Source organism: Panulirus ornatus, chromosome 61, assembly GCF_036320965.1.
Source record: "Panulirus ornatus isolate Po-2019 chromosome 61, ASM3632096v1, whole genome shotgun sequence".
Taxonomy (NCBI): Eukaryota; Metazoa; Arthropoda; class Malacostraca; order Decapoda; family Palinuridae; genus Panulirus; species Panulirus ornatus.
The window spans coordinates 7,315,369-7,342,458 of record NC_092284.1 but is presented as its reverse complement, the minus strand read 5'-3'; the positions used below and the strand labels follow the sequence as shown (position 1 = coordinate 7,342,458).

General features: G+C 40.1%; 2 protein-coding genes across 6 annotated transcripts in view; one reads left to right on the top strand and one right to left on the bottom strand.

The window, feature by feature from the left end:
* Positions 1–3,437, bottom strand: part of LOC139767410 (sodium- and chloride-dependent GABA transporter 2-like) — a 142,846-nt gene extending 139,409 nt beyond the window's left edge. Inside the window, exon 1 of the mRNA XM_071696756.1 lies at positions 1,994–3,437. Coding sequence (XP_071552857.1) covers positions 1,994–3,255 — 1,262 coding nt within the window. The 5' untranslated portion in view covers positions 3,256–3,437. The remainder of the gene's footprint in view (positions 1–1,993) is intronic.
* A 6,986-nt stretch (positions 3,438–10,423) lies between these two features.
* The window catches only part of Zdhhc8 (zinc finger DHHC-type containing 8), a 73,731-nt gene continuing 57,064 nt past the window's right edge, over positions 10,424–27,090 (top strand). Inside the window, exons 1-4 of one of the 5 annotated variants that reach the window (XM_071696960.1) lie at positions 10,424–10,621; positions 17,118–17,239; positions 18,480–18,637; positions 20,253–20,425. In XM_071696960.1, coding sequence (XP_071553061.1) covers positions 17,215–17,239; positions 18,480–18,637; positions 20,253–20,425 — 356 coding nt within the window. In that variant the 5' untranslated portion in view covers positions 10,424–10,621; positions 17,118–17,214. Of the gene's footprint in view, positions 10,767–17,117; positions 17,240–18,479; positions 18,638–20,252; positions 20,426–27,090 lie in introns of all 5 variants that reach the window. The other 4 variants (XR_011717147.1, XR_011717148.1, XM_071696958.1 and 1 more) reach the window with 4 other exon arrangements.

Here is a 27,090-nt window from a genome sequence, read left to right as displayed (position 1 = left end):
TCAGTCACCAGCATCTGCAGTTTCTCACATGAATCAGCCACCAGCGCTGTATCATCAGCGAACAACAACTGACTCACTTCCTAAGCTCGCTCATCCACAACAGACTTCATACTTGCCCCTCTTTCCAAAACTCTTGCATTCACCTCCCTAACAACCCCATCCATAAACAAATTAAACAACCATGGAGACATCACACACCCCTGCCGCAAACCTACATTCACTGAGAACCAATCACTTTCCTCTCTTCCTACACGTACACATGCCTTACATCCTTGATAAAAACTTTTCACTGCTTCTAACAACTTGCCTCCTACACCATATATTCTTAATATCTTCCGCAGAGCATCTCTATCAACTCTATTATATGCCCTCTCCAGATCCATAAATGCTACATACAAATCCATTTGCTTTTCTAAGTATTTCTCACATACATTCTTCAAAGCAAACACCTGATCCACACATCCTCTACCACTTCTGAAACCACACTGCTCTTCCCCAATCTGAATAATGTGAATATTGTGAATGTGAATAAGAGCAAGGTTATTAGGTACAGTAGGGTTGAGGGTCAAGTCAATTGGGAGGTAAGTTTGAATGGAGAAAAACTGGAGGAAGTAAAGTGTTTTAGATATCTGGGAGTGGATCTGGCAGCGGATGGAACCATGGAAGCGGAAGTGGATCATCGGGTGGGGGAGGAGGCGAAAATCCTGGGAGCCTTGAAGAATGTGTGGAAGTCGAGAACATTATCTCGGAAAGCAAAAATGGTTATGTTTGAAGGAATAGTGGTTCTAACAATGTTGTATGGTTGCGAGGCGTGGGCTATGGATAGAGTTGTGCGCAGGAGGATGGATGTGCTGGAAATGAGATGTTTGAGGAAAATGTGTGGTGTGAGGTGGTTTGATCGAGTAAGTAACGTAAGGGTAAGAGAGATGTGTGGAAATAAAACGAGCGTGTTGATAGAGCAGAAGAGGGTGTTTTGAAATGGTTTGGGCACATGGAGAGAATGAGTGAGGAAAGATTGACCAAGAGGATATATGTGTCGGAGGTGGAGGGAACGAGAAGTGGGAGACCAAATTGGAGGTGGAAAGTGGGAGTGAAAAAGATTTTGTGTGATCGGGGCCTGAACATGCAGGAGGGTGAAAGGAGGGCAAGGAATAGAGTGAATTGGATCGATGTGGTATACCGGGGTTGACGTGCTGTCAGTGGATTGAATCAGGGCATGTGAAGCGTCTGTGGTAAACCATGGAAAGCTGTATAGGTATGTATATTTGCGTGTATGGACGTATGTATATACATGTGTATGGGGGTGGGTTGGGCCATTTCTTTCGTCTGTTTCCTTGCGCTACCTCGCAAACGCGGGAGACAGCGACAAAGCAAAAAAAAAAAAAAAAAATATATATATATTTTTAAACTATTCGCCATTTCCCGCGTTAGCGAGGTAGCGTTAAGAACAGAGGACTGGGCCTTTTTTGGAATATCCTCACCTGGCCCCCTCTGTTCCTTCTTTTGGAAAAAAAAAACAAAGAAACGAGAGGGGAGGATTTCCAGCCCCCCGCTCCCTCCCCTTTTAGGCGCCTTCTACGACACGCAGGGAATAAGTGGGAAGTATTCTTAATCCCCTATTCCCATGGATAATATAATATATATATATATATATATATATATATATATATATATATATATATATATATATATATACTCAAATTATCGAAAAGAACATAAATAGAACAATGACGTGACTGGCCATTGGCCACAGAGTGAGGATGTAACATTGCCTTCGAATATACACCTTCAGAAGGTTCTAAGATAATCTTTTTTTGTTCGAGTGTAACACATGGATGCCATACTTTATTTATTTGAAGTTGTGTTAACAACTTAACCATGTCGGCAGCCCTGGACGGGTCTACAAAGGCCCCTCCCCCGATCCAAAGGCCCTACTGACGAAGGCGAGACAGAACCCCCAACCCTACCTGAAGGAGGCACAGTAGAATCTTACCTTGCCACGGGCGGGATGAGCGACAGCTGGTCTGGGAACACGACGGCGCCCCTGACAGTCATATTGTACCCGTCAGTACTTCCAACGTCGATGCTGACGCCAGAGTGCACCGTCAGCTGGTTCGTTGGCTGCGTCGTCAGTTGTTCGAGGTGGGCGTCGTCTGGCAGGGGCGGCAGCGCCCCCCACTGCTGGGTGAAGACTTGCCTGAGGGGGAGGTATGGGTTGGTCTTGGGGTTGGGGAGGGTCGAGACGCGATGGAGGCCGACGGGCGTCGTGGCCGCCGCCACGCCCTTGGGCGACGAAGACGCCGAAGGAGGTTCCTCCTCCCCAGCGTACTCCGGGCGGGGGAAGAGTAAGGTCGACCCACCAATCCCGTACTCTCGCCTGGACAGGGTCGTTGGCACGCGGAAGAAGCCGTTATCAAGGCGTTGGTACGAGCATGGGTGCATGCCAGTGATGGTGTGGTATGGGTTGTACACCCGCGATCCAGCCCCAGTCACTGTCTGGTATGGGCTGTAGGCAGGAGCACGGCGCCCCACGGCACACCCCCTGACGGTGTTGTAGTGAGAGGAGGAGGGGTGGCAGGGGAGCGGCAGCGGCGCCACGTTGCCGCTACTACCGCTGGGGGCGACGACGAAGGAGGAGGAAGACGTCAACAAGGGTTCCTCTTCGTCAGGTTCCTCTTCGATCTTGTCCCTCCGGAGTTCCGTGGTGTCCACGGGCACCACGGTGAAGACATGGCGTGCCCCGTGAAGCTTGACGCCAACCCTACCCGAGGTGGAGGTCTGCTGGGGGCGTGGAGGGGCTGGGGCAGCCCCACTACCTGCTGGGGAGGTCAGCTCCTCCGCCCGACATAGCCCCAAATCTTCGTCAGTAGGGAGGTAAAACCGGTGGTTCACTGCCTCGCGAGGCACGTCACTGCCTCCGTCAGGTTCACCGGGGCAACAAGCAATGTCCGAAGGCATTTTCCAATGACATCCATCCCCGTTAATACTCACGTCTGGAAGGGCGTCCGTGGGAGGCGTCACTGGGCATCCATTGGTCTGTTCCACCAGCTCGGGGGCGTCCCTCCCGCCCTTCACATTATCACAGTCTTGCTGGCGGGCACACGCGCCCCCAGCGCGACCCATACAACGAACGGTTTCACTGTCAGGCGCCGTGTCGTGCGGAGAAAGCAACAGTTTACGTTCTTCGTGCGACGACGCCAGTCCCTCCCCACTACACTGGGGCTGGTAGTCGACTGTGGCGTCCTTGTCTCGCATGGCGCCTCTCCCTCACACGTAGCACCAGCAGGAGGGAAGAAGGAGAAAGAGAGAGTGTGTCTCTCCAGGAGAGAAAGAGAGAGAGAGAGAAAGCTACACGTCCCAGAGATCCACACTGGAGAAGACACCACCACCACCACCACCGGCGAGCGATGTTGTCTGCCCACCGTCGACCACAACACTGCCGTGCTGCCCTCTCTCGGCCCGCCTCCGAACCTCCGCCGCCCCGCTAACATGAACACAAATAGCGAAAAAAAAAAAAACCCGCTTATCTCACCTTACGGATGTTATAACCTCTACAATACGATCCTACGGATGTTGGTTATTATTAATAAGAAAGGTCGAGTTAGATGCGCGTTTTCTTTTTGTTTTTTAAAGGGTGGTGAGAAACGAGCGCTGGCGGTGTCTGACAACCCTCGTGCCCTCCGATGGTTGACACATGACGCAATGCCCGGAGTCGCCAGCTCGTTATTTATCCTACAATATTATCCCCATATTACGCGGACGCACACACTGTACACTCATGGTTATAACAATCATAACAAACTACATATCCTCCTCGAAGGATCATGGCTAATTGTAAACTCTGCCATTACCAAACAACTCGAGAAATAAAATATATAAATTAGGTAAAATGTGACAGTGATATCACCCGCCTGGCAGAACATGTCTGGCTCGTCTTAACTTATCGTCTATAGGAATTTGGGGGAATTGGGTAGTTTTACACCTAATTGGTCGACTGTCGTTATCAACCTAGATATTAACTAGTCTCTACCACCCCATTGGTCGTTCTTAATGCCCATATTACCGTAGATATTCGTGTGATTCAGCGCCAATCGCTCAAACATTGGAGAATTGACACAAACAGACGAAATTTCTGTAATCGTTTTCAGCTTGTGGTGGCCAGGCGACCCACAGCTCACCCCTAGGTGGTTATCTGGCTGGCCAGGCGACCCACAGCTCACCCCTAGGTGGTTATCTGGCTGGCCAGGCGACCTACAGCTCACCCCTAGGTGGTTATCTGGCTGGCCAGGCAACCTACAGCTCACCCCTAGGTGGTTATCTGGCTGGCCAGGCGACCCACAGCTCACCCCTAGGTGGTTATCTGGCTGGCCAGGCGACCCACAGCTCACCCCTAGGTGGTTATCTGGCTGGCCAGGCGACCCACAGCTCACCCCTAGGTGATCGGCCCACAGTCAACCCAGCTGTTCATCCACCCGTTGAGGTTTGCTGGATAGAATGTGTACCAGACTCAGGCTAGAGTATATATATATATATATATATATATATATATATATATATATATATATATATATATATATATATATATATATATGTATGTATATTTGCGTGTGTGGACGTGTGTATGTACATGTGTATGGGGGGGTTGGGCCATTTCTTTCGTCTGTTTCCTTGCGCTACCTCGCAACCGCGGGAGACAGCGACGAGGTATAGAAAAAAAAAATATGTGTGTGTGTGTGTGTGTGTGTGTGTGTGTGTGTGTGTGTGTGTGTGTGTGTATGAGTGGATGGTCCCATTCTTCGTCTGTTTTCTAGCGCTACCTCGCTCACGCTGGAAACGGCGATCAAGTATTATAAATAAGACGATAAATGAATAAATAGATATATATGCTATACCCAAGAGATGAATAGATATATGTGCTATACCTAAGAGATAAATAGATATATATGCTATACCTAAGAGATAAACAGATATATATGCTATACCTAAGAGATAAACAGATATATATGCTATACCTAAGAGATAAACAGATATATATGCTATACCTAAGAGATAAACAGATATATATGCTATACCTAAGAGATAAACAGATATATATGCTATACCTAAGAGATAAACAGATATATATGCTATACCTAAGAGATAAACAGATATATATGCTATACCCAAGAGATAAATAGATATATATGCTATACCTAAGAGATAAATAGATATATATGCTATACCCAAGAGATAAATAGATATATATGCTATACCTAAGAGATAAATAGATATATATGCTATACCTAAGAGATAAATAGATATATATGCTATACCCAAGAGATAAATAGATATATATGCTATACCTAAGAGATAAATAGATATATATGCTATACCTAAGAGATAAATAGATATATATGCTATACCTAAGGAATGGCATCTCTCATTAATACCCTGTATATGATAATTACCATTAACTCATTTATCATTAATTACTGTTCTCATCTGTTCTTATCTCTCATCAATATGGTTATTACCTTTAGCTGAAGGTAAGAATTAACGCTAAATATTTATCAAAGATTCGCTTCAATATTAAAACTGAATATTTATCAAAGATTCGCTTCAATATTAAAACTGAATATTTATTCAAGATTCGCTTCAATATTAAAACTGAATATTTATCAAAGATTCGCTTCAATATTAAAACTGAATATTTATTCAAGATTCGCTTCAATATTAAAACTGAATATTTATCAAAGATTCGCTTCAATATTAACCAACTTCTTACATATAAATTGGTTATGATGTAAACAAATATATAACACAAAAGCCTCACTTCTACCTCACAAATCGTAGTTCTACCTCACAAAAGCGTAGTTCTACCTCACAAATCGTAGTTCTACCTCACAAAAGCGTAGTTCTACCTCACAAATCGTAGTTCTACCTCACAAAAGCGTAGTTCTACCTCACAAAAGCGTAGCTCTACCTCACAAAAGCGTAGCTCTACCTCACAAAAGCGTAGTTCTACCTCATGAAAGCGTAGCTCTACCTCATAAAAGCGTAGTTCTACCTCATAAAAGCGTAGTTCTACCTCATGAAAGCGTAGTTCTACCTCATAAAAGCGTAGTTCTACCTCACAAAAGCGTAGTTCTACCTCACAAAAGCGTAGTTCTACCTCATAAAAGCGTAGTTCTACCTCACAAAAGCGTAGTTCTACCTCATGAAAGCGTAGCTCTACCTCATAAAAGCGTAGCTCTACCTCATAAAAGCGTACTTCTACCACACAAAAGCGTAGTTCTACCTCATAAAAGCGTAGCTCTACCTCATAAAAGCGTAGTTCTACCTCACAAAAGCGTAGTTCTACCTCATAAAAGCGTAGCTCTACCTCATAAAAGCGTAGCTCTACCTCATAAAAGCGTAGTTCTACCTCACAAAAGCGTAGTTCTACCTCATAAAAGCATAGTTCTACCTCATAAAAGCGTAGTTCTACCTCACAAAAGCGTAGTTCTACCTCACAAAAGCGTAGTTCTACCACACAAAAGCGTAGTTCTACCTCACAAAAGCGTAGCTCTACCTCACAAAAGCGTAGTTCTACCACACAAAAGCGTAGCTCTACCTCACAAAAGCGTAGTTCTACCTCACAAAAGCGTAGTTCTACCTCACAAAAGCGTAGTTCTACCTCACAAAAGCGTAGTTCTACCTCACAAAAGCGTAGTTCTACCTCATAAAAGCGTAGTTCTACCTCACAAAAGCGTAGTTCTACCTCACAAAAGCGTAGTTCTACCTCACAAAAGCGTAGTTCTACCTCATAAAAGCGTAGTTCTACCTCACAAAAGCGTAGTTCTACCTCATAAAAGCGTAGTTCTACCTCACAAAAGCGTAGTTCTACCTCACAAAAGCGTAGTTCTACCTCACAAAAGCGTAGTTCTACCTCATAAAAGCGTAGTTCTACCTCACAAAAGCGTAGTTCTACCTCACAAAAGCGTAGTTCTACCTCACAAATGCGTAGTTCTACCTCATAAAAGCGTAGTTCTACCTCACAAAAGCGTAGTTCTACCTCACAAAAGCGTAGTTCTACCTCACTAAAGCGTAGTTCTACCTCACAAAAGCGTAGTTCTACCTCACAAAAGCGTAGTTCTACCTCACAAAAGCGTAGTTCTACCTCATAAAAGCGTAGTTCTACCTCACAAAAGCGTAGTTCTACCTCATAAGAGCGTAGTTCTACCTCATAAAAGCGTAGTTCTACCTCACAAAAGCGTAGTTCTACCTCATAAAAGCGTAGTTCTACCTCACAAAAGCGTAGTTCTACCTCATAAAAGCGTAGCTCTACCTCATAAAAGCGTAGTTCTACCTCACAAAAGCGTAGTTCTACCTCATAAGAGCGTAGTTCTACCTCACAAAAGCGTAGTTCTACCTCATAAAAGCGTAGCTCTACCTCATAAAAGCGTAGTTCTACCTCACAAAAGCGTAGTTCTACCTCATAAGAGCGTAGTTCTACCTCATAAAAGCGTAGCTCTACCTCACAAAAGCGTAGTTCTACCTCATAAAAGCGTAGTTCTACCTCATAAAAGCGTAGTTCTACCTCACAAAAGCGTAGTTCTACCTCATAAGAGCGTAGTTCTACCTCATAAAAGCGTAGCTCTACCTCACAAAAGCGTAGTTCTACCTCATAAAAGCGTAGCTCTACCTCATAAAAGCGTAGTTCTACCTCACAAAAGCGTAGTTCTACCTCATAAGAGCGTAGTTCTACCTCACAAAAGCGTAGTTCTACCTCACAAAAGCGTAGTTCTACCTCACAAAAGCGTAGTTCTACCTCACAAAAGCGTAGTTCTACCTCATAAAAGCGTAGTTCCACCACTGGGAGTCCAGCCAGGGACTTCTCACCTTAAGGAAGCTACATTGCCCTGCTACTGGGAGTAGCGCAGCCTCAGGCCCCAGCAGCCCCTGAGGTGGTAATGAAGATAAAAAAGAAAGAAAAAGCTATCTCTGTGCCCCCGTTAACTGTGGGCGTCAGCTAGCCACCATGTCAAAGGTCAAGACATGGGTCAATATGATGAGCCAGTTCAAAGGTCAACACCTCAGAGAGAGAGAGAGAGAGAGAGAGAGAGAGAGAGAGAGAGAGAGAGAGAGAGAGACGGGGGTGTTAGTGTGGGGTTACCTAGAGAGAGAGAGAGAGAGAGAGAGAGAGAGAGAGAGAGAGAGAGAGAGAGAGACGGGGGTGTTAGTGTGGGGTTACCTAGAGAGAGAGAGAGAGAGAGAGAGAGAGAGAGAGAGAGAGAGAGAGAGAGAGAGAGAGAGAGAGAGAGAGAGAGAGACGGGGGTGTTAGTGTGGGGTTACCTAGAGAGAGAGAGAGAGAGAGAGAGAGAGAGAGAGAGAGAGAGAGAGAGACGGGGGGTTAGTGTGGGGTTACCTAGAGAGAGAGAGAGAGAGAGAGAGAGAGAGAGAGAGAGAGAGAGAGAGAGAGAGAGAGAGAGAGAGACGGGGGGTTAGTGTGGGGTTACCTAGAGAGAGAGAGAGAGAGAGAGAGAGAGAGAGAGAGAGAGAGAGAGAGAGAGAGATACCATATCTATGACCTCATATTTAGCCATATCGCAATTTTTTTTTTTTCAAAATTCTTGATATTTCCAATTTCTAAGTCCGTAATTCAAATCTGTTCCATAATTTATCATTCCAATCAGCTTTTGGGCCAAGACTTCGCCAAAATTAAGATTGTACTTCATGTGAGCAATAATTAGTCTCTGGTGTATGATAAACTACATCTTCCAGGCATAAATCTAAAAGAAAAACAAAAATTATTTATTTCTGGCAAGCACCACCATTTTATTTCAAGATTATATTCTGTAGTTCTTTCCTTTTCCACGTAATTTACTTAACAAACTACAATGCATTTAAGACCATAATTTTTTTTTCAAAGTTGAAATTGAAATTAATACTTATTATGGCGCAGAAGTGCATAATATTGTATTTATTAATTATTACATCTCCATTTGTAATGTTCCATGAATGACGGTGTGGTTGCTCCTCTGTCCTGACTCGGTGTCTCGTACAGCTTCTAAAAACATGAATTCCATCTTTTCTTTGTGTGAATTATTATCATAATTAATCCAGTCTGTCTCCTGATAATCTATTTACCCATTAACGATACCTGGCAGTTTCTGTTAACTGATATATATCTAAATAATTTCGTACATGTTAATGTGTTTTCGTAGTTTTGGCGAACTAAGAAATTTAATATTTCTAACATGAAAATTGACATCTATATATATATATATATATATATATATATATATATATATATATATATATATATATATTTTTAGATATAGTAAATTAGTACAAATTTATCTTATAATAAGAACACGATGAATAAACCATATATATATATATTTTTTTTAAATCCACTTCTCTGAAATTTGGTCGTGACGTAGAAGATATAACCCCCCCCCCCCCGGCCTCCTCCATTTTCATATATATATTTTTTCTTATTTGGTCCATTTCTCATCGCAGAACAACCCTCTCACCAGCTCTATAATTTCATCGAGTCCATAAATAAATTATATTCATGAGAAAAACGACTTAGATTGGACGATAGATTTTTATAGATGGATTTAATGCAAAATTGTGAAGGTCATGGAGAAGAAAATGTCGGCCATTTTGAAACGTAATGAACACAGGAATTTTAATATATATTATAAACAAAAAATGTATATATACAGTATGAACAGAAAATCTGAGAAATACGGTTAAATGTGATAATTTGGAGTAAATTTATGAGAAGCTGAAATGGAAGACATTAACTGAAAAAAAATCGGAGGAAATATGAAGAATTAAAGAAAACGGGGCGATGGTAAATAGGGAAAAATTGAAATGAATATGATTAAGAGTCGGTCAAGATTGGCAGATGATAAAAATAAGTGAAGACACGGGTTAGGAGGTTAGATAACTCATTTATCTAGAACTGGTTATTCTTATATAAGAATTATTGAAGGGAGAAACCGCTTGGTGGCTTTAACCCGAGTGGGAGTCGAGTCTTGGGATGAAAATTGGGCTCTGGTCCCGCCTTGATCCCAACTAACTTCTGGGACATGTGGGAGTGAGTGGGGGGGAGGGGGGGAGAGCGCTGGGATACGTGGCTTGGAGGCTGACTCCAAAAGCACTTATCAACAAGTGGTTGACTCGTTGGAGGTAGTTAGCCTGTGATTCAATCAATAACCCCCCCACACACACCTGTACTGAAGGGGGGGGGGGGAGTTAGAATGCCAGTTACATGTGGTCATCCTTCATTTGAATAATGAAAACCGTCATTAAGGACGGTTGTTGGCCTGGGTTGTGGCGGGGGGGGGATATTTCCAGAGGGTTGTAGGTGAAATCTTACAACTCGTTGTGGCGCTCATGAGGTTAAGCTGGCCAGAGACTTGAGGAACAACAAGTAAAAGCTGTTTGTCAATTATCCACCTATAGACGCCTCCAAGATGTAGCCACTGAAGTTATTAAAGGAATTTATAATGTGATAAAGAGGATCGAGTTGCTTATAGTCGAAACTTATGTGGTTTCTGATCCTTCATCGGCGGCCGTGCGATCCTCACGCGCAGGTCGGCGCCTTCGGCGGACGTGGGCCTCAGTCGTCTATGCTGTCTGACTGAGGTGCGGCCATGTTTTGATTGCTGAGATGGAGAGTTTGACAAATATAAGATAAAATGCCAAGTTGTAAGCCCAAGACACGTTTTATACCGGCCACGTGTGCTTGGACGCTACTTCTAGCATGTACCACGCTGTTTTTCGTCTACCCGTGAGTATTAAGGGGGGAAAGTGTCCCAGAAGTGGGAGGGTTCAAACCTGTCGTTGTGGGAGTAATTGTAAACAGGCAGTTGGATCCCGGTGTAACTTGGGGTTTCCCCCGACTTTAGCGGGGTCGTCTCGCCCCCTGTGTACCCGGGTTAGGTCGTTAGGTCGAGGCCACCATGGAATATCGAGGAGTCGTGGGTTTTAAAGGGAAGGAAACACGATTCCGGGTCGAGTTAATAGACTCGAGGAGTTGAGAAGCCATATTTACTCTCCTCTATCTCTCACACCTATGACAACTCTACTGTTATGGAGGGTGTCTCCCGCTCGGGTCTGCTTGTTCCTGGTTGATGGGGGGGGGACTATTTCCCTCATTGGGGCATGGGGTTTATTGTTTACCTACTGTAGGGGGGGTACCCCATAGTGGGAGGTTGTAGCCACACCCAGCACTGGGCATGTCACATGGGGGGGTGGGGGGAGGAGGGCTAGATTGAAGGGGGTTCTACCCCTAGACGTGGAAGGACCTAGATGGCTCTATATTTAAATGGTTCATCTCTTCATCCCAGCTAATATAAGCGTATATCTTATACTCTGTCCATCTATTCGTAACTTTATGTGATAGCGAGGGTTAAGGCTGTCTTGTTTGTAACATAATTATACTGTTCAGATATGTTGCTTAATAATGCACTTTCTAGCTATGCAGCGTAATTTGTACGCTTCTTATTACATAATGATTAACTCATCACGATACGGTCTTGAAGCTGGTGGATAAACGTGGGCTACGATCATTGCAAATACTACTATTGAGGATTATTCCCTTATTCATTTGCAGTTCCAAAAAATTGGTATTTACAAAATCAGATGAATGTGTATATGATGTATGTTTTATGGTTACGTAACCATTCATGGCACAGAAGAGACTTTTTAAAAGGATAGGCTTATCAGGTCTCGCCTGTATGGCTAATCTTTCGATACCAGAGACTCTTGAGTAGCAGTGTTACGAATGAGGGTTTTTTTGGGTTGAGAGGTAAACAACAGAGAGTTCAAATGTCTTTAGTAATACGAAGAGGATTTGATCCCAAGTGTAACAGTTCTTCTTATGCAGTAAATCAACTGCTACATCCTTATATTGAAACATGATCTCACCTGCCCGTCATCAAAACCCATGAAAACCTCACATAGGGGCTAAAGTGTATTTTGGTATCTTAGGAGGTACTACACATAAAATTCCATCTTCCGTATTCAGTCTGCAGTGTAAGGTTTCCACTGGTACCACTTCTGTCGAAGTGTATCAGTTATTGCATATGTGTTTGTCTTCGTAAATTTTACCTTATGGTTGATGTGTAAAGAATAATGTTTTGAATTGATACGAGACGGGCAGGATCTAAACCCTGTTACTGCTATAAATACACATTTGTAAGGTAATTGTGTATATTAGCATGGCCTCTGGCCCTGAATATTGAGCGAGTAGATTTTGCAATGTTAATGTAGTGTTTGGAAGATGATATGAAAGTTGCAGAGCATTATTCATTGTATTATGATTTTGGAAGTCTTTTAGATGAGGCAAAAAGGGATATGTATCGCAGGGAAAATGTTGGGTTGACTAACTTAAAACTATCAACAAAGTCTACTAAAAACCCACATAGCCTCGATGGCTGAAATGATTCTATAAACTTTTTTTTGATACAATGCTGTGACTCGTTTAGTGAGGTAGCACCAGGAACAAAGAACAACCTCATTTGCTTTAATACATTCTCTTGCTATTTTGTATAACGCACTAGTACAGTGCTAATGTACCAACATAAGATCTAACAGGGACTGTCAATCACTTTGCTGTTTGTTTATTGACGTCTGGCACCATCCTGGTGGTGCTCACTCACATTTGTGGCTGGTATATTTCGACTATAATGATGTGAATTAAGACAAAAGTGGACTGCAAGGGTGGTTAGGTATGGTTTTCATAAGTTCTGTTGTTTTTTAAGTGTGTTACCTTGTTACTGTTTCCTTTATTTACTTATTTTGCCAAATTTCTTACCATTCACTAAAATGTAATGCTCCAAATCATGCTCCACAACTGTTACTTTAATCACAACAGACTATGTAACGAATGTACATGAGAAGCCATTTATTGGCTATCACGTAGAAGAAAGTGTTTAGGAAAAGCTGATTTATAAGCAATTTTTTTTTCTGAATGAAGAAGTTGCATCCAGTTTGTCTTTATTTATGGTGTTATATTGTAGTAAAACAGTTTAGAGGGAAAATGGTGGCTTGAACCCATCGTATATTTTGTATGGAATGTTGAGGATATGCTATGTATATTAGCCCTTTCAGTTTGCAAGAAGTAACAGATAAAATTTGATATGATATGTGGAAAAAGCGCACAAAAAATGTATGTTAATATTGTGTATAGAGAACATGTTAAGATTTTAAGATTTACCGACATCTGTTCCTTGCATAGGAAAACCAAATTTCATGGTAGATTGGTCATTCCTAAGTGCTGTAAGAAAGTTACATTTATTTGTGTTTATTCTTTTATTACTTACACGGTTATTGTTTATTTTTTTATTACTTATACGGTTATTTGGCGAAACGCCTTCAAAACCTTTGAACCATTCACTTTCTAGTCTTCCTATTCACCTTATGCAGTTGATAAAAACTTATCATCATTTAAGAGTTGGACATTTGTGGTATAGGAAAAATGCATAATTTGCTAAATGGATATTACTCAAGACTGTTGGTGTGGTGTGGGTACATAGTATAGATGGGTGCCACAGACAGGACTGATCCCCCAGTAAAGGCAAAACTATGTACCATGGTCACTAGCAGGTTACTGATGCCTTGGGCATCTTCACTTTCTCATCTTTGGGTTCCTATTGTAGCAGCTGAGTCTGCAGTGCCAGCAGAATTCAACTTTTGGTGGGAAATTACTTACATAGGTTGATGGCAATAGCACTGTTCTATGTGAGCATAGAGTGATGCAAGTAGCCCTTATAAAAGTTTAAAGGTAATAACCTGGGGAGCATGATTTGAGTCATTATTTTTGATTCTATGACAATAAGTCAGTCGCGATTAGGATCATGAAGGATTAGGAAGATGTGGGGTCAGATAATGTAAAGGTATATGGAATAGAAATTGACTGTGAAGAAGTTTTTTTTATGTTGAAGAATACATGAGTAACAAACTCTGTGTCAAGATAATGTGACTGACCAGGGATGAGGGTTGGGTGTAGTTCCCAGTTAAGTAGAGTGGCTCACAGATCTATTGGGTAATAGCCTTGCCCATGGAGAGCTCGGCAAGGAGGTATGGTCCTTACATGACATTTCTTTCACTGTGTTTATTTGATGCCATACATGTGTTGAACGGTAGAATGGTTGATACGGGATCAAGGAAAGAATTTTGTGTAATACGATAGCCAGAGTTCCACCTGTGTATCATCATAACTCCATTTCTGACGTCACCAGTGTGGATTAGGTACATAGAGCCTCTGAGCTCACTCATGCACACCCTTGACCCCTATTCAGTGTCTTGTATGGAAGCGTGTTTATAAAAGGGGTTCTTACTTTCCATATACGCAGTGTTCCATGAAGTAGGATTGCCTTCATTAATGTAATAATGGTTTTGCATGAATTATTGTCTTGTCACTGAAAGTGATTTTTTGTTCCATCTGCAATCACCTGCATCGTATATACTTTATCAAAGAGAACCACACAATCTTGGAGAATGAAAAGTTTGATTTGAAGCAGTTGCAGAATTGCTTAGCAAAATGTATCTGTAATGGTGTATGGTAACAAAAATTCTTTGTATAAAACAAAGTTCTGAGAGTGTTAAAAAATGTGTGGAAGGCAAGAACGTTATCTCGGAAAGCAAAAATGGGTATGTTTGAAGGAATAGTGGTTCCAACAATGTCACATGATTGTTGTGTGCAGGAGGGTGGATGTGTTGGAAATGAGATGTTTGAGGACAATATGTGGTGTGAGGTGGTTTGATCAAGTAATGAAAGGGTAAAACAGATGTGTGGTAATAAAAAGAGTGTGGTTGAGAGAGCAGAAGAGGGTGTTTTGAAATGGTTCAGTCACATGGAGAGAATGAGTAAGGAAAGATTGAGAAAGAGGATATATGTGTCAGAGGTGGAGGGAATGAGAAGTGGGAGACCAAATTGGAGGTGGAAAGATGGAGTGAAAAAGATTTTGAGTGATCAGGGCCTGAACATGCAGGAGGATGAAATGTGTGCAAGGAATAGAGTGAATTGGAATGATGTGGTATACTGGGGCCGATGTGCTGTCAATGGATTGAACCAGGGCATGTGAAGCGTCTGGGGTAAACCATGGAAAGTTGTGTGGGGCCTGGATGTGGAAAGGGAGCTAGAGACTGAGTGTGAATGAATGTGGCCTTTGTTGTCTTTTCCTAGCTCTACCTCGCATGCATGCAGGGGAAGGGGGTTGTCATTTCGTGTGTGGTGGGGTGGTGATGGGAATGAATAAAGGCAGCAGGTATGAATTATGTACATGTGCATATATGTATATGTCTGTGTATGCATATATATGTATACGTTGAAATGTATAGGTATGTATATGTGTGTGTGTGGACATGTATGTATATACATGTGTATGTGGGTGGGTTGGGCCATTCTTTCGTCTGTTTCCTTGCGTTACCTCGCTAACGCGGGAGACAGCGACAAAGTATAATAAAAAAGTATAAATGAATAAAAACATAGATGAAAATTAAAAGTTTTATTTAAGTCTAGGGTCTCACATAGCCCTAGCCAGAGAATGCAGTTCATGTCACCTTCATAGCATGGCAGACAGTTGGGGATCATTTTGTTCGTCATTATCATTGTTTTTTTGTGATCTTTCCAATTGTCACTGGGTGTCAAACTCTGGTTTAGTAAATTTGTGTCCCAGCATTTGAAGAATTTATTGACATAGATGCTTACCTCTACCTTGAATTTGGCTGACGTATGCCTAGTATTAAGAAGTTTGTGGCTCTTAACATGACGATTGGACCTCCTTCATAATGGTCAGGTCGAACACCTTAAATTCTGTACTTTATGATGATATTTCTGAGTGTATGAACACATGAATGCTTTTACGACTCCTATCTCTAGACTGGTTTATCTTCTTTCCTCTTCTGATACATATATTCTCTTAGTCTCTCCTCACTCATCCCTTTATATGTCCAAATCAATTCATCTTTCCTTCCCAGCTTTCTCAAGATATGCTCACACTACTGTGTCTGTCTCTCAGAATGTCCTTTTCTTCATCAACCTTTCTCACATTTCATGGCATTTCATTTCTAACATCTGTCCTCCTCTGTACTTTTGTGCTTAGGGTCCACAAATTGCATCCTTATAGCATTGTTGGGACTACTGTATCAACAAACATATCTTTGTTCTCATAGTGACCTCACCTTTCCTTGCACCCCTCAGTGCACCCTGGATGGCATGATATACCTACCTGTGAGTGCCGATGATGAGATTTTCCCATGATTTGTGGGTTGAGTGATGCTGTTTCTCTTAACCATCTGATGCCATCAGTGGTAGTGAGTGGTATGTTTGAGAGAGCTGAGTCAGTTGCCCTGAAATGGTTTGGATCTACATATGGAGAACTTTGTGAGGGATGGATTAATGCAATTTTCATTGTGACTTTATTCTTAGATTAGAGATACACCTGTGACGAACAGAATCCCAAGTCCTTAGATGGAAGACTTAATTTACATCAGCAACTTGGTGTTTCAGAAATAGATTAAAGGTCAATTTATTGCCAGATATAGTCTTATGGTTTAGCTCTGTCATCCAAGAAAATAACAAGAGTTATGGGGAATTTATTTAGAGTAACTGGGTGAAATTTGGACTTTAAGGCCTCTGAATATGAATTGGTCTGTTAACCATACTGGGAGATGACACACAGTTTGAACTAAGTAGTTGAATAATGTAAGAAATAGAATACATGTGATTGTGGAAGATTGATATTTAAAAAGAAAATGAGTTAGATGTGTGTCTTCAAGAGGGCAAAAGCAAGGTACAGGAAGGAATATGCAAGTGTAGAGTAAGAAAATACGTGGGACACAAGTTTGTTTGTATGTGATATTGTGTGACGAATGAAGTGGAATCTTAAGGAAGATTGGATGGCTATCCTTTTTGGTTTGACATAGCATTACTGATATTGTAATGACCCTTGATATTTATTTTAATCAAAATAGAACTTATAAGTACAAGAGTTGTGATTATAATAAGATATGAATGGAATTCAAGAGTTTGATTGTAGTCATATATACAAATAAAACCTTAGGTTCTGCTCCTATATTTACTGTTTATTAGGATTTGTATGGATGCTAAGTACTACTGTGTTTTCTCTTGCAGATGTATATCTCTGTACGCCAGATGGGGCATCTATGTGCCTGTGTACCAGGGCGTTGTTACGCTCTTTGTGGTGCTCAATTTTTCTTTAGCAACATTCATGGATCCAGGAGTTATACCAAAAGGTGAGGCAGCAATACCCTGTACAAGTCATAATCTGCACCTAAGTGTCTTTTGTCGCCGCAACAGTGTTGCTAGTTTAGTCTTCTCTTAAACCTCCTAGTGCTTGTGTATCTTCTCGGTAGTGACATTTGTCATGCACACATAATTCCATATGTTATCTTTTTCTAAGTTAGTTTCAGGATTTCCTTTCCTTGTTTACTCTACACCTTAATCCAGTAACATTCCTTTTGTATTCCACATCATGCTTCAGTAACTTTCCTTGTGTACTCTATACCTTAATTCAGTAATGCACCAGTAACTTTCCACACCTTACTTTGTTAGCTTTTCTTATCTAGTCATCCTTTTTAATATCCTCCGTATTCAATAGTTAGACTGCATGAGTATTGTTTTCTTTCAGTTACTTTCTTCATGTCAAATATTTCTTCGTAGTTTTGTTTCTCTTTGAACAATCTCTTTGCTGATTCCCTTCATAGTTGAACCACTTTTCCTTGACCTCTTTCAAATATTACAATGGATATGGTAGATCTTTAAGTTTAGCTTATTTCTCTAAGTGTTAATAATTGTGGTGATTTTTTTTAACCCTTTACTTGCTGATAAGGGTAAAAAAAGGTGTCTCTTCAGGATGGACAAATTTAGCAGAACAGTAAGAGAATATTGTTGGCAATGTAGGTAGCTTAAGCCATTAAAAACCATAGCATCATAGACGCTTAAGTCTTGGTGTAAAGCTAAGATATTTGGATCTTCACACTTTGCTGCCATTTATATTTTGGGCATACTTAGCAATCCCTGTATTCATATGATCCTCCCTGTGTCCTACCTAACTCCACTATGCTTGGAAACTGATTCTTTTTCTCATGTTGTATTAATAGTCACCCCTCTTGGTTTCCCAATATGTTTGCACACTGTATTGTAGTTGGCTTGCATTGTCTTCCAAACTGCTCAGAATTTTTCACTTTTACACCTCAGAAGGGCAGGGTGGACATACACACTGCATCTTTCCACCCTAGTGGTCTCTTTATGACTGAGGTGATTGAGTGGTTCGTGTATATTTTAAGGTATTTCTTTTCCAAGAGCCTTTTTTCCTTATCAACCTAGATAATGCTGAAATAGTATTGTTACATTATTCATTTCATATATAAAGAAAGACTGTACATTAGAAAGTATTGAATTTAAGTCTGGATTAAAATGTTATAAAATTGCATAAACTTAAGTTATCCTATAACCTATTTCTTTTGTGTTTAGCCTCAACAGACGAAGACCGGGATGATGATTTTAGAGCCCCACTATACAAGAATGTGGAGATAAATGGCATCACCGTCCGTATGAAATGGTGTGTAACGTGCCATTTTTATCGACCCCCACGTTGCTCACATTGTTCTGTATGCAACCATTGTATTGAGGTAAGTCTTGTTTACTTCATTTTGCTACAATGACAAATTGGAACCATTGAAACACCTTTGTCTCAATATTTGTTTGCTTTTGTAATTTGGAAAGTGCGATCCTCATCATTGTAAGAACTGTAGACAGTTTTTTCAGGATACTCATAGATTGTCATTCAAAAAAATGAATAACCAGTGCTTAGATTTCTGCATCCTTACACACCATGGAAATAGCATGTTTACCTCTTTGCAAATGTTATGTTAAATAGATTTGTACTTTTTAAAAGTAAGACATTTTTGCAGTTTCTGAAAAATTTTCATTATTTTACTCTTGCATTTGTAACTAGCCAAAGTTTAAGGATTTTGATTTTTTATTTCATGCACTGGGGAGTGTTAACGATTTCTGCAGACCATAGGTCATTGAACTGTATAGATAAGCTCCAAATGGTAATAGTTTTGATAGGCTGTACTTTTCATAATACATTGATACCCATAAGTAGGGGGGAAAGAATACTGCCCATGTATTCGTTGTGTGTTATAGAAAGCAGCTAAGAGGGGCAGGAGTGGGTGGCTGGAAATCCTCCCTCCCTGTACTACTTTCCATAAGAAGGAGTAGAGCAAAGAGCCAAGTGAGGAGGTTTCCCTCAAAGGCTCCGTCATCTGTTCTTGATGCTACCTTGCTCATGTGGGAAATGGCGAGCATTTGTGTGTAGCATTTCAATGTTTTCCATGATTTATAGAGTGTTTTCTTGCTATTAATGATTTTTTTTTATCACTGTTTGGCAAATGTAAATTTTTATGTTTAACTCTTTTAGAAAGGATGTTAGTTACTTGCATCTAAGTGTGAGTTTTAGCTTGATAGTAAAACAATATGGGTATTGAAAAGTACTTCATGTGCACTTAGATTCAGTCCTTGTGAAGTCAATATAAACAATGGTTACCCACTTAGTTCAACTTTGGTGAATTTAAGCCATTTATAATGTTTTCTGTTTTGTTTATTTTTGTACTATAATCACAAGACTATTGGTCATATATATATATATGAGATGTTTGAGGACAATATGTGGTGTGAGGTGGTTTGATCGAGTAAGTAATGAAAGGGTAAGAGAGATGTGTGGTACTAAAAAGAGTGTGGTTGAGAGAGCAAAAGAGGGTGTTTTGAAATGGTTTGGTCACATGGAGAGAATGAGCGAGGAAAGATTGACAAAGGGGATATGTGTGTCAGAGGTGGAGGGAACGAGGAGACGTGGGAGACCAGATTGGAGGTGGAAAGATGGAGTGAAAAAGATTTTGAGTGATCAGGGCCTGAACATGTAGGAGGGTGAAAGGTGTGCAAGGAATAGAGTGAATTGGAAAGATGTGGTATACCGGGGTCGACGTGCTGTCAGTGGATCGGACCAGGGCATGTGAAGCATCTGGGGTAAAATATTGGGTAATATTTTATTTATAATGCAAAACAGTAAAATATAAGTACTCTTTTGTTCTTATTCCTTTTACCTCTGTATTTTCCTCATATAATTTTGAAAACCCTACATGTGCTTCATATGATTGCCCAAGGTAGTAAACACATAGGCAGAAGTTTTTTTTTTTTTGTAGATCTGTAGATATTTGTTCTTATATAAGTTTTTACTTGCAGACTTTTGATCACCACTGCCCATGGGTCAACAATTGCATAGGGCGACGAAACTATCGCTATTTCTTCATGTTCCTCTGTTCCCTTAGTATTCACATGATCTCCATCTTCACATTTTGCCTCATTCATGTACTTGAGAAAAAGGACTATCTCACAGGGCCCAGAACTATTGTGAGGTAAGTAATTATGTCATTGAACCTTTTCTCATGGCTGTTATTTTTTATGCCTGACTGTAGAAATTGTATGGTAAGAATAATATGATTTGACTGCACAAGATGTATTTAATCCTGAAGGTGTTATAGAGATGATTAAAATGTATGTTTAACCAATTTGGCATAAACATATACCTCCAGCTATGTAGGGGTAATGAGGAGAATAGAATTTTTTCCGTGACTGCTAGGTGGTGAAGGAGACCTCTATTGACTATTAATGTTATAATAAATGAACAGGCACTTTAACCATCAAACTGGTTTTGCCTCCGTGGTTCATCCCTTGTGCGAAAAAAACAGAATAAAGATTCTTTTTCCTTAGAGAGTATGTCAGTAGCATACTTTAGTAAAGAAAATACTCCAGAAAATTTTATGCTCTCCACTTTCTTAGTGTGGGAGGGGTTGTGTGGACAGGAGAGAGCCTATGATGGCAGCATGGTTGTTCTTTATATTTGTAAGTATACAGTGATTATGTTTTTTCCAGGTATGATTGCATTCTATATATACCAAATCACAATACAAAATATTATTTTTTTCAAGGGTTGATTCCATGCTACTAACTTAATATGTATATTTTACACATTAAGGATTTATTTCATAAGCATGTTTTTTACATGTTTGTATGATATTCACACAGATGGAACTTTACTTAATGTGAGTGAATGGACAGATAACTTTATTTGCACCTCAGATGTCAACATTCATACTCAAACACTTATTTTTGTATTTGAAAGAAAGTACAGTGCTGATCATGCACATGTAGTATCACTCCTAGATGATGTATATGCAATTTCTTTGATGTTCTTTGGGCAGTTGGATGCATGATATTCTTTCTGATTCTGACTGTAGGCCACTAGTGACATCTTTAGATATTTGGTGGGAGTGAACATCAGCTGGAATATTAAGCACAGGCTGAAGCTCTGAATTGTCATTTGACGATGGGAGTACCCCTATAAGTGTCATCAGAGATAATGGTCTGAGGTGGTAAAAATCGAAATACCAAATGATGTTGGTCACCGTACTGTTGGAGAAATTTGTATGGTGTTGGCTGCTATTAAGTTTGTTTTGAATGAATATTTTGCAGTGATTTTGGTTTGATATTTTATGCATTGTTTTTAGCTCTGAAGTCTCTGTCTATTTTATGTTTCCAATACCTATTCCCTTGAGGAACTCCCCTCAAGTGGATGGCAGTTCTGTTTTATGTATGTGTATATCACTGATACTCATTCCTTCCAAAAGCTCTCTCAAGGGGTTGGCCAGAGGCAAGAGAGTCTCCAGAACTGGTGAAAGTCATTGCCATTCCTTAGCTTTTAGTGCCTCACCCTTAATAGGCCATTGGCAAAGGGGAGCTTTTATGCAGTTTTTCCAGAGGCTTGTACCTAATGTTCCTGCTGACTACTTGTACCTAATTTGCCTGCCTCATGCTCAGTTCTAATAGATGAAATACTCCTTAAACAGAAAGTTGTAGTTACAAAATGATTTTTTTTATCCTAAAGTGTTGGATGACTATCTGGGTAGTGAGGAGTTTAGGTTATTTAATAAAGTTTGGATTGGGAGCTAGTCAACTCTGGAGTTATGTTATTTGATAAAGTTTGAATTGGCAGTTGCAAAACTTTTAGACATTTTGATAGGTATGTGAAAGCTAACTTTTTTTGTGGATCCAGATGAATGCAAAGTGAATTTCTTTGAAAACTGGGATTCTTGCCATGAAATATCGTGGAGAAAAGTGCATGTGGGATATCATGTAAATCACCTTAGCATCTGTCTGTCTTTGGCTACATTTTGTTAGTATGATATTCACAGTACATGATTATACTTGCAACCATTGAATAATGCCCGTGGAGGTGACAAACTCATTAGATTTTAGGAATGCACAGTTGAAGAATTTTCGTGTAATTAGGACAGTCTGTTTTTAGCAGTTGATTTAGCTCAGGAGTAGTGAATTATGGGATTTATCTGTGTATAATTTTTTTAAATTTACATATTACATTTATATGTATTAGGCAAAGAAAGATACCATAGCATGCAACTTCTTGCAAAGCGAAAGACAGATACGATGGCATGGAAATTTTTGCATTTCTAATTATCTTTTTATTCATTTATTTTCTTAATCTGGCAGTGCAAGTGCTTGTTGTTTATAATTATTATACACATTTAATCTAGACCTCACTTTCAAGACTGAGGCATTGGAATGAGATTTTGAGGTAGTTAGGAAATTTTTTAGTAGTATGGAAATGTATCAGGCAAGTTAAGGAAGTCAAAGTTTGGGTGTTTCTGTATACAGCATTGGTTAGAGTGCATAAAGTCAGGTGTGGAAAGTGTTATTAGAATTAGAGGAGGTCACGGAGAGAGAGAAGCAATAGCAGGAATGAACAGAAAGCATGACAAGGATTCAGCTTTCTTAAGTGAGGGAGCATAGGAATTTAGAGATAACAAAGAGTGTGGGTATCCACAAGGGCATGTGAAGGATTCTCTTTATGCATATGAGGATATTGATTATAACTGTAGTTGATTTAGTGAATGTAATACCTGAAGAGGTTATGAAAGTTGATTATGATGTACTTGAGGCTCAGAAGATTCAGTTATTGTGATGCTCAAGTGCCTTTTTTGGTAGGTACAACAGGAGTAACCATTATCCCTCTGACGATATTTAACTAAGTGACACTCCCACAGATTTACTAACAACCCAGCTGAATCAATGATTGTAAGGTCAGTGATTTGCTCTCTGTTGTTTACCATGTAGTGTAGAGAAGGTAATAGTACTGTATGTACATAGCTGTGATGGAAAGTTGTCGAGAAATCGTAGAGTTGTGCTCTCTAGGCTAAGTGTACTGGACTATTGATTTACTGCCAGACATGTTGTAGTTTGAAAGTGCTCATTTTTGATGACAGAATATTTAATGAAATGTTTTTCTTAGCTCGCAAGAGTCCCTTCCGACTGTATATCCAAGAAACTGCGTTGTCTCCATGATTTCTATTAGTTTATGCTAAACCCTCATAGATTCTCTTGGTTTAAGAATTTGTCTAATTAAGTGTATTGGAAATTGAATTGTCTCTTTCAGGAGTGAAGTTATAAGTTCAGGCTGAGATTTAAGATGTAATCCATTTACGTCATCCTTCCTGCAAAGGTGAACTGCAAAGTATGAGATGTGAAGATACGAATCAGAAATTGAGGTATATCCTTGAAATATAAATGGGATGTGTTTAGTTGGTGAATGAATAAGCATCTGTGGAAATGTTTTTGATAAAGGGGGATGAAAAGGAAGATTAGTTTGAGGAGGAATGGGGTTGCTTGAGGAGGCTTTATGAGGAAATGTTATACACATAAACTGAAGAACATAGTTTTGTACATGGATGAAATTACTTCAGTAATGGATCACAAGTGTTCATGTGGTTTGAAGAGTTAAGAAAAACATTGAAAACTGCATTGCTTCTTTATTGGCCATGTTTACTTTATTCCTTCGTCTTCGGCAGAGTGCTACCACTGCTTAACCTTTTGGTATGCAGTTGATTTTTCTAGTATCCCCAAACTGCAGAAGTCTTTTTCATGTGCAAATTTTTTTTCCCCATAAGAATGAGGGCCTCACCATTTAAAGCTTAGAGAAAACTAGTCCTATATATGCAAGTTACATAAGCTCTCGTATCATAACTTTATATGATTAGGTTAAAAAAGTGAAAGCCATAGTTTTCCTTGCGCTCTTTCCAGCTCTGTGGTTGATGTATTTTTTTGCCCACCTTTCTTTGTATGGTTGATTTACTTCTTGAATTTTTGCTTAACTTTCTGTGTAAAAAAAGGCTTGTAATATCTGGAGAAAGGCCTCTAGGTGTTAGTTTTGATAATGTCAGCAAGCATTTAAGAAAAAAAACAACAGTTTGGACGTGAAAATTCAGGTTATAAGGTGTGATAGATCTCCTACTGGCCATGATTACTGCACTGTGGTCTATCTGTATATCTGTCTGTCTGTCTATATCTCTGATGCCAGTTCCAGTTGGAACTACCTCAAAGGGATGGCCATGGCAACAGAGTCTCTATAACTAAAGAAGCTCCGGTGCCGCTTCTTTGCCTTTAGTGTCTCGCCTTTAACAGGCCACTGGGAGAGGACAAGTCTAGCGCAGTGTTTGCAGAAGCTCCTGTCTAATTTTCCTAATGACTACTGTGTAATGTTCCTACCTGCTACTTCTATCTACTGCTCCTACCATTTTGCCAAAAGAGTTACAAAAAATGAGCTGTGTGAGTTAAGTTTTGCATATGACAAGGAGAGATTGTATGTTTATAAACAGAATGCCAGTAGTCCACATGTTATTGAGACAGAAAGAAAAGATAGCTACCTATATCAGAGAAGTGCAATTGGACAACCACTGAAGTGCTAGCTCACTAAGCAGATGTCACTAACCTTCATGATACCCAGACTGGTTGAATTGTTTATTGTGTTTTTCGCCTACTTTTCTGTGCACAAGAGGCCCAAAATGTCTCAAAAAAGGTCTGAAGATGTTGTTAGTGTGGGCAGTTACGGAAAAGTAACAGTTTCGATATGAAAATTTTAAGTTTTAAGCATCAAGAGGCTCCTTAGATTTGTATCTAGCACCATGGTTGATTAGTTTTTGTATTTTAGCCAATTTCTGTGTGTGCAGAAGGCCCCAGATATCTGGGAAAAGGCCTATAATGTGAGCAGACATTTAAGGAAAAGCAACTGTTTGGATGCAAAAATACAGTTTGTGAGTTGTAAAGATGGTGGTTATCTTATGCTGCTCCGATTGAATTTGCAAAGGAGTACTGTGCTCTAACTTGTGTGTTAAATATGTTTTTAGTATTAGAAATTATTGCTGTTATCTGTAAATTGATTTAGAACATTAGATGTGTGGAGTGATGTATGAGATGTGTTAAGACTATTTGGGGAAGAGGGACAACTGTTGAATGGTATGAAACCTTGTTTAGATAAGTAGCAAATGCATGTGCGAGAGTGGATGGAGAGTTAAGTGAAAATTTCAGCATACATGCGGAAGTGAGGCAGGGCTGTGTTAAGTGTGGAGTGAAGGGGGTGCAGAGATGGAGTGTGGTGATGAGGTATGGTTATGGTGGCTATTGACAAGCCTGTTTTTGGATGGTGCTGTGCTGTTTATTAAGAGTGAAGAGGAGTTGTAGAAGGTTGAAAGTGTCTTGTCTGATGTGTGTTAGCTTGGGTGACTGAAGGTAAATGCAAGTAAAAGTAATGGTGTTTAAAGGAAACAGAGTGAAAGAAAAGATTTTGCAAAGCCCTATAGAGTGAAAGAAGAATGTTTACTAAACTATGTTACAGCTACAGGGGGAAAAATACTAGAAGAGATGAGAGACTTTAAGTATTTAGGAACTATCTTGGGTAAGTTTAATTATTTGGAAGGAGAGGTAAGGGAGAGAGCAGTAGAGGGTAGAGGAGTCACTGGATCCCTTAATTGAATAATGAAAGGTAAGAGGTGCAAATATGGAAGTGAAGAAAGGATTAAGGGACGTTGTAGTCCTCCCATCCTTGACTTGTAGCCAAAACATGGACATGGAATGAGTCACAGGGGTCCTAAATCTAGGCTATGGAAATGGGGTATTTGAGAAGGAGCATTTAGCATGACTAGATGGAGTGAAGTAAGAAATGAGGGGCTGTATGAGAGATGTGGTATGGCAGGGGATGCAGAGGGAATAGATTGTTGAGTTGTAGTTTGGGAGAAATGTAATACTTTGAAGTGATTTGGGCATGAGGCAATAATGTAAGATGGAGAATTTATAAGGAGAGAGTGTGTGATAGTACAATTAAAGGGGTTGGTGTGAGAGGAAGACCACCTGTGACAGGGGAAATAGAGTGGAAGACTACTGAAGGGAGAGAAATGGTGGAAAAATGCATGGAATGGAGTATGTGAGGCTGACATGTAAGGACAGGGATAAGTGGAGACTCTTTTGCCGTGGCCACCCCCTAGATGGGAGTCCCTGGATTGAATGGTCATCAGAGATATAGATTGATAGAACATTTGTATACACCCATCATTTGTGTTATAACCATACCCCACTGAGCCCTTATATATTTTGCTTAAAGGTGAGCTTTGGTGTTGTGGGTATGCATTTCCTTTGGAGCCATGTTGTAATTGACCTGTTTAGCACTTATCTTTTTGTTTAACGCTCCCTGACCAGGAATGTGTCCTTGATGTTGCTGTAAACTCTTTCATATCTTTGTCTGTGTCTGATGTCACTATATTATGAAGAGCATGGAGGTGAGTTCTGTTCCCAAAGAACATCTTGGTGAGAAATTTTCCTTGTTTGACATGATTCCATATGCTGTTAGTTTGTATTTCCCATGTGTTAGAAACTCCTTAATTGACCTTTATAGTGTACTGCACATGTTCTGTTTTGCTGCCTTTTACTGTAGAATGGTGTAGTTTACATTGTCAAATGCCTTAGCACAGTAAAGAAAGACAGTATCCATTCTCTCTCCTGGTATAAGTGTTTGAAAAATGTTTTTGTATTGCAGTAACAGCTGTTTGTTTACTAATGCATTGTACAAATCTTTGTTGACCTCCTTCATTGTGGTTGTTATTGACTGTCTTGTCATTTGTTTCTTCATCGCTCGTAAAAAGACTTTTGTCATATGCAGAATTAGATGTGCATCTGG